Here is a 7,333-nt window from a genome sequence, read left to right as displayed (position 1 = left end):
TCGTCGTCGTCGGGTCGCGGCATGGTTTGGTTTTTGCAACGTCGAGGGCTGCCACGCGGCTACGGCCTGGATGCGACGTCCATGTTGGGCAGCGTCAACGGATGGCTCAACGTCGGCCTAACTCCCGACGAGCGCGCGAGACGCCCAGCTGGGTCCAGCTCTCCGGCAAGAAGCGGTGCTCTGCGACGCGGGCTCGGTCTTCGCACCACTCCTCAGGCAAGAGGACATCTCGCACATGGCGGCCTTTCCGCACCGCGACGCGTTCGCATTCGAGGAGGCGCCCTTCGGCGAGCTCACGCATGGCCTCCAGGCCTTCGAGGCCCTGTCGTCGCATCGCGGGCACGGCGGCGCGTCCGTCGAGATCAATTTCACGTGCATGGATGCCGAACCGAGCCTGCCCGGCGGCGCGCGCCGCCACGCGCTCTGCTGGGTCTCGCCGAGCGGCCACATTCCGCGCACGCACGTGTTCCCGCTGCGCGTCAACGGCGAGGTCCGCCAGACGTCGCGCGTCGGCCACCTCTACGTCGTGCTCGACCTCGACCGGCTCGCGACGCCGCTCGGCGAGCACGACGTGCCGTGCGCGACGCTGCCGCCGGCGGCCGTCGTCGCGTGCTACGTGCCGCGGCGCCTCGACCCGACGCTCTCGCCGCACGTGCTGCTCGTCTCCGTGCTATCCGACGCCGTCGCGCGCCTGGCCGCCGCGGACGCGACGACGCGCGTGCGGGCCCTCTTCGACCCGCGCGACGGCGCCTACGGCGCGCTGCACTGGGCCCTCGCGGACGAGGCCGCCGCGCTCTGCGACGCGAAACTGCTCGCGACGTACGTCGCCAACGCCGCGCGGCCGGAGCGGCGGGCCGTCAGGGTCGCGAACGCGAACTTTGCGCGGGCCGTCGCGCCGAGCCGCGGCGCGCGGGCGCTGCTCTTCGCGCTCGGCTTCCGCGCCGTCGACGGCGAGACGATCCGACTCGACGGGGCCGACCGGCGGCGGCTCGACCTGCTGGGCGACGTCGCGGCGATGCTCCGCGCGCACCCGGAGGCCGACCCGCCCTGGGCGAAGTGCGCGCCGGGCGCCGGCGAGGAGGGCCGCGGCGGCTTCCTGCAGAGCGACGCGCGCTGGAACCGCCCCGGGTTCCGGGGCCGCGCGCCGCCGCCGCCGCCGCCGGGATCCGCGCCGTCGTCGAACGGGCGATGGGGACGAGGCTAGCGTCGGTTTTTGCTCCCCGTGCGGCCATGCAACTAATTTTGTTGAACTGAAACTTCGGACGATGGGGACGAGGCTAGCGTCGAAGTTAGCGTCGGCCTCTTTTGCTCCCCAAGCAACTAATTTTGTTGAAGTGAAACTTCGGAGCAGCCCCAATGGCGTCGCTGCGCGCTCTGCTCATCGCAGCATCGCTCGTCTCCTTCGCCGCCGGCCGGAGCGCGTGGGTGCCCTTGATCGATGACCAGACGAGGGAGTCCGTCGGCGACATCAAGTGGGACATCGACAACCCGCTCGCGAGGACGAACGAGGAGGTGCTCCGGGAGGCCTGCGCGGCCATCGACCGCGCCTGGGGCGGCGCCGACTGCGAGGCGCTGCGCGCGCAGTTGGACGCGCGGGGCCGGGTGCTGCGCGTGAGCGCGCGCCACGAGGAGCGGACGTGCGGCGACGCCGGGAGCTGCCGCGCGCGGCGCCGCGAGCTCTTCGAGCACGTCTACGAGGCGGGCGTCTGGAATTCGAACAACCCGGACGTGCCGCCGAGCGGCATCGGCAGCGGCCGGGCCGCCGCGCGGCTCGCGGAGACGCTCGGCGCCGTCGTGCGGCGCTACGGCGTCCTCTCGATCCTCGACGTCGGCTGCGGCGACGCGTCCGTCGTCGACGCCGCGGACCTGGCGGGCGTCGAGGAGTACCTCGGCGTCGACATCAGCGCGCCGATCCTCGAGCGGAACACGGCGCCGGGCGGCGTCGGCGCGCGCCTCCGCGGCCGCGTCCCCTCCGTGCGCTTCGCGGTGCTCGACGCGGTCTCCGAGGAACTGCCCCAGGGCGCGGACCTCGTCATCGTGCGCGACATGATGGGCCACCTCGGGCCCCGGGACAACGCGCAGTTCCTGGCGAACCTCGCGCGCGCGGCGCCCAAGTACCTGCTCATGAAGACGTACCTCCGCGGCGCGAACCCGTACGACGAGGACGACGGCGCGGACTTCCCCCTCGCCTTCGGCCACTGCGCGAACCTGTTCGCCGAGCCCTACTGCGCCGCGGATCCCCTGGCACTCTACCGCGACGACGGCTTCGACGCGTTCATGGGCCTCTGGAAGGTCGCGCCGGACGGACCGCCGGGCGTCCTCGCGACGACCGTCGACGACGACGCGTTCATGGCCACCCTGGGCGACCGCGCCGCGCGCGGCACGCCCCGCTACGGCGTCTGGGCGAACTGCAGCCTCGGCGACCCCCAGCTCCGCCACTCCGCGTACCGGATCACCGACGACTAAGCGCGTTTCTTTCGCGCGTCATCGGGTCGCGTCGAGGCCTAATCCGGAGAGCATCTGGGCGAGCGCGTCGTCGTCGTTGCCCTGCCCCTCCGGCTGCAGCGGGAGGGGCTCGAAGATGGCGATGAGGTCCTCCAGATCGCACCAGGAGAGCGTGTCCGTCTTGCGGCGCATGACCAGGAACGCCTTCACGTAGCCGCCCTTGCCGTTTCTCCGGAGCCAGGCGCACGCGACGTCGTCGACGGCGGCGGCGTCGGAGCCCTGGCGCGCGCGCTCGAGCGTCTCCATTTGCCGCTGGGCGTCGTCCACGAGGTCGCCCATCGAGGCGCTCATGCTCGGGGCAGCCCCTTTGAATCGTCAAGTTAGATTTCTCGCAAATAGGATAGCCGTTGAGAATGCAATCAGAAGACGGGCTGCGGCATCTCCGGCTCTGTTCGGCGTTCGCCATGGTCAAGCGCGGCAGCGGCGGGTCCCTGCGGCGGAATCGGCGGTCCATCTCCGCGTCGATCACCGGGGTGAGCTCGGAGAACAGCGACGAGCGCGCCGAGGCCGCGGCGGCGCTGCACGAGCAGATCGAGAGCGACAAGACGGGCCCCAAGATGTTGGCCCAGATCGTCAAGGCCGGGGGCGTCGAGGCGCTCTCCGGCATGGCGCGCGGCAACGACGACGACGCCGCGGAATTGGCGGTCGGCGACCTCGTCCAGATCTTCTCCAAGGGCGACAAGTCCGTCACCAAGTCCGTCGTCGAGGCGGGCGGCCTCGAGACGCTCCGCGCGGTCGCGTCGTCCGGCGGCCCCAAGGCGGCGGCGGTCGCCGCGGCCTTCCTCGAGCAATGCCCCGACGGCGTGCGCACGGCCGAGCGGAGGCGCTCGCGACGAGAGAGCCTCAGGACCGCGGACGTCGCCGCGCTCGCGGCCGACGCGCCGCCCGAGTAGGGCGCCCCCTAAGGCATCTTCTGCCTGCCATCAAGGTCCGTAGAAGCATATTAGAAGCCCCGGCCGGAGCGGCGCGGGCCGCGGCCGCCGCCCTTGCCGAAGTTGCCCACGCCGCGGCCCTTGCCGAAGCCGCCGCCGCGGCCCTTGCCGCCGCCCTTGCCGCGGCCGAAGCCCTTGCCGCCCTTGCCGCCCTTGCCGCCCTTGCCGCCGGCGCGCGCGCGCTTGCGCTCGAGGTAGTCGTCGACGTCGCGCCAGTAGTCGGCCTCCTCCGCGCCCTCGAGCAGGCGCCAGGTCCCCGCGGGCGCGTCCGCGCCCGCGGCCGAGAGCGCGTCGCGCGCGGCGGCCGCGTGGGCCGCGTCGTCGAAGCGCACGGTCCCCGACTCTGCGCCGCGCTGGAAGCCGACGAAGGCCACCTTGCCGTGGGCCGCGCAGGCGGCCTCGAGGGCCTCGCGGTCGCAGTCCTCCTTGGCGCCGTCGAACGCGAGGACGAGGCCCGACGCGCGCTCGACGGATTCGCGGGGCCGCTTCTGGCCCGAGCCGCCGTTGGTGCGCTCCGCCGCGCGGCGCTTGCCCTCGGCGGCGAAGGCCTCGCAGTCCGCGCCGAACTGGTCGTAGAAGTCGGCCGCCGTCGACGCGGCCGCGACGGCGACGTCCGGCCGGTCCGTGACGAGCTTGCGGCCGTCGAGCCTCGTCGCCTCCGTCAGCACGGCGAGGAGCGCCGTGGCCTTGGCTTCGTCCTCGAGCTCGACGACGACCTCCCCCGTGAGGTCGCGCGTCTTCCGCAGGTCCCGGCGGCGCCGCGCCGAGACGACGGGCCCGAAGCTCTCGGCGTCGGCGCGCGCCGCGAGCGCCCTTTCGAACGCGTCGTCGTCGCCGAGGTACTCGCGCGCGGTCTCCGTCGGCGCCAGGCGCGCGTAGACGCAGACGGGCTTTTTCTCGTCGTCGGCGGGCAGCGGGTACGCGCGCCTGACGCGGCGGTCGCCGACGCGCGCGACGGAGTCGCTCGCCTCGGCGACGTCCCAGAGCAGGAACGCGCGCTGCTTCGGCGTCAGCAGCGGCGCGTACTGCTTGATGCGCCCGCTGTTCGCCACCGTCTCGCAGGCGAGGGACCCGTCCGCGCCCATCTCGCCCTTGAGGAAGGCGTCGTAGGGCAGGTTGATGTCGCAGAGGTAGAACTCGAGCTGCCGCAGGCAGTCGTCGCGCGTCTGCTGCGTCGACCGCTGCACCTGCTGGCGGTCGTGCTGCGTCACGAACGGCTCCTCGACGGGTGCATCCTCCTTCACCGGGCTCGGCTGCTCGACGGCCATGCTGCTTCGGCTGCTGTCGCCGATTTTAGCCGAGTTTAGGGAACGGTGCAGCAATGTTGCCGCGCGCTGGGCGTCGACCGGGATGGACCCACGCTCGCTCCAATACGCCGCTCGCGACGGAGCGGTCCGCGCTCTGCGCCGGGCACGAGCAGACCCGGTTCCGGCAGACGCGCGAACGAGCCTTCAATGAACGCGTCTGTGGGCGTAGCAGCCGCGGAGCGCGGCCTTGACGGACGCGCCGTCGTCGTCGACGGTGAGCGCGGCCTTGAGCCGCCCGTCGAAGACCACTTTGAAGATCATGAACGCCTCGTCGGCGCGGGGCATGGCGGCGACGAGGAGGCGGCGCCGCAGCGCGAGGAGCCGGGCACGTTTGCCGCGGGCACGGCCGCGGACCCCATCGGCGTCCCCGGGGGCCCGGCCCTCATGTGCTACGCCCACGGCGGCCTCTGCTACCCGTTCGAGTTCGCCGACGGGCCCTTCGGGCTCCTCTGCATCGCGTGCGCCGCGCGCCTCGGCGACCTCGCCTAACGACAAGGGCATCGACGTCGTCCACAACCCGCAAGAAGGCTATCGACGCCCGCGCGAACCGCGAGGAGAAGCTGCCCTATATCCGCGGAGTCGAGTACCAGATCGGCTGCTGCGAGCGCGGACGCCGTCGACGCGCGCGCTCGGATCGATCGCCGGACCGGCGCGCTGCGCCGAGCAGCTCGCGGCCTCGAGCAGCTCCAGCACCGAGAGCGCCGGCAGCACCACCAACACCGACGCAAACGATGGCCTTCCAGCTCCCGCCCGGCCTGCGGCCTTCTGCCGCGCCGCCGCCGGGCATGGGCGCGCCGCCGCCGGGCATGGGCGCGCCGCCGCCCGGCCTCGGCGGCGGCGGCGGCGCGTCGTCGCCGCCGCTCCAGATCTCGGCGGACGCCCTCGCGGCCATGTCGGCGTCGGCGCTCGGTCCGCGGTCGGCCCCGGCGCCGCCGAGCTTCATGCCCTTCGCCAACCAGCGCGCGGGCGGGTCGTCGCTCGCGGCGCAGTTCGCGGCGCCGTCGGCCGTGCCGCCCGCGCCCGGCTTCGGCGCGCCGCCGCCGCCGGGCATGGCCCGGCGCGCGCCGCCGAAGACGACCGCGCCGCCGCCGCCGCCGCCGCCGCCGCCCGCGGGCATGCTGCTCAGCGACCTCGTCGCGCGCGCGCCGCCGCCGTCGCAGCCCGCGCCGCCGCCGCCGCCGCCGCCGAACCCCGTCGCGGCGTCCCTGGCCCTCGAGGCCGAGGCGTCGCAGGCCCTCGCCGAGGCGTCGGCGGCCCTCGAGGCCGCGAGCCTCGACCCGAAGCCGCGCGCGCGGCCCGCGACCCCCGCGCCGCGGCCGATCACGTCGCACGCGCAGCTGCCTCGCATGCCCGGGTCGTCGTGCATGAGCAGCCGCGACGTCGCCTACGTCGTGCGGAGCCACATGCGCCCCCTGGAGACGGCGGACTCCTACACCGACGACTACTACAACCACAAGTACGCGCAGCGGCGGCTCGCGGGCGGCGACGACGGCGGGTCGCTCGTCGCGCCCGTCTGGGTCGAGACGAAGGAGCACACGAAGGCGCGCGCGGCGCACATGTCCAACGACCTCAAGAACGTCACGCAGAAGTGGGAGGAGGGCAACCGCGTCCTGGGCCACGTCGTCCGCCAGGACGTGAAGACGGCGCGCGCTTTGATGTCCGTGCCCGCGGGCCTCGTGGGCGAGAGCGGGTCGCGGCCCTTCACGTCGGCCATGTGGGTCGCGCGCGACGCCGTCGACGGCGGCAAGGTCGCGTTGCTGGATTTGGGCGAGTGCCGGTCGTTGGGCCACGCGACGGACGCGGGCGACGCGCGGTTCGCCGCGCTCCGCGAGGAGTGCGCGCGGCTCCTGGGCCGCGTCGCGCGGGCCATCGCCAAATGCGACCCCCACCCGTTGGACGTGTCGCCGACCTACGTGGACCACCTCCTCGGCAAGGGCCCGCCGCCGCCGTGCGCGGGCGCGGCGCCCGTCGCGCACACGAAGGAGTCGGGCGCGGTCTTCTCCGCGCTCATGGGCCTGCCCAAGGGCGTGCGCCTCCTGGCGGACTTCGTCAAGGTCATGCCCGCGACGGCGGCGGCGTCGCCGTTGCTCCGCGCGACGCTCGAGACGCCGCGGCCCGCGGCGGACCTCGTCTTCCCGGACGTCGACGCGGCGCTCCACGCGGCGCTCCGCGGCGACACCTTCGCGTCGCGCGTGCCCCTCAAGACCCTCGTGCACCTCGTCGACGGCCTCCTCGCCTCCCCGAACCTCTTCGAGCTCGTCCAGGCCGGCGACGACCTCGCCGCGCGGCCCGACGCGGACCCGCAGCTCGCGCGGCAGTGGCGCGACGAGCGCGAGCCCTGAGCAAAGGGCCGCGTCGCTTCCGCCGTCGCCTCGCCCCTAACGCACATCGGTTCGCTCGTGCTGTGGCCACTGCAACGTTGGGGAAACAACGAAGGTGCCGCTGCCCGCATCGAGCATGGTGAGCTTATGGAAATAATTGCTCATGCGCTTCGGGCATGAGCTCTGGTGCGTCGTCGCCGCCGCGCTGGCGCTCGCGGCGGCGGAGGACGGCGAGGCGCCCTGCGGCCGGTCGTCGTCGCGGGGCTGC

General features: G+C 73.7%; 2 protein-coding genes across 2 annotated transcripts in view; one reads left to right on the top strand and one right to left on the bottom strand.

Annotated features, from left to right (window-relative positions):
- Positions 1–2,484: 2,484 nt before the first annotated feature.
- On the bottom strand, positions 2,485–4,705 carry AURANDRAFT_64924 (hypothetical protein; the record flags this gene model as incomplete). The annotated part of the gene is made up of 2 exons (XM_009039637.1): positions 2,485–2,757; positions 3,509–4,705. 2 exons carry the CDS (start codon positions 4,703–4,705, stop codon positions 2,485–2,487), a joined length of 1,470 nt encoding a protein of 489 aa, XP_009037885.1.
- A 770-nt stretch (positions 4,706–5,475) lies between these two features.
- Positions 5,476–7,333, top strand: part of AURANDRAFT_64923 (hypothetical protein) — a gene marked incomplete at both ends in the record, with an annotated part of 3,147 nt that continues 1,289 nt past the window's right edge. Inside the window, one exon of the mRNA XM_009039798.1 lies at positions 5,476–7,002. Within this exon, the coding sequence (XP_009038046.1) occupies positions 5,476–7,002 (1,527 nt within the window). The remainder of the gene's footprint in view (positions 7,003–7,333) is intronic.

Source organism: Aureococcus anophagefferens, assembly GCF_000186865.1.
Source record: "Aureococcus anophagefferens unplaced genomic scaffold AURANscaffold_12, whole genome shotgun sequence".
Taxonomy (NCBI): domain Eukaryota; class Pelagophyceae; order Pelagomonadales; family Pelagomonadaceae; genus Aureococcus; species Aureococcus anophagefferens.
Note: the sequence above shows the minus strand (reverse complement) of the source record. Positions and strands in the feature narration are given on the sequence as shown.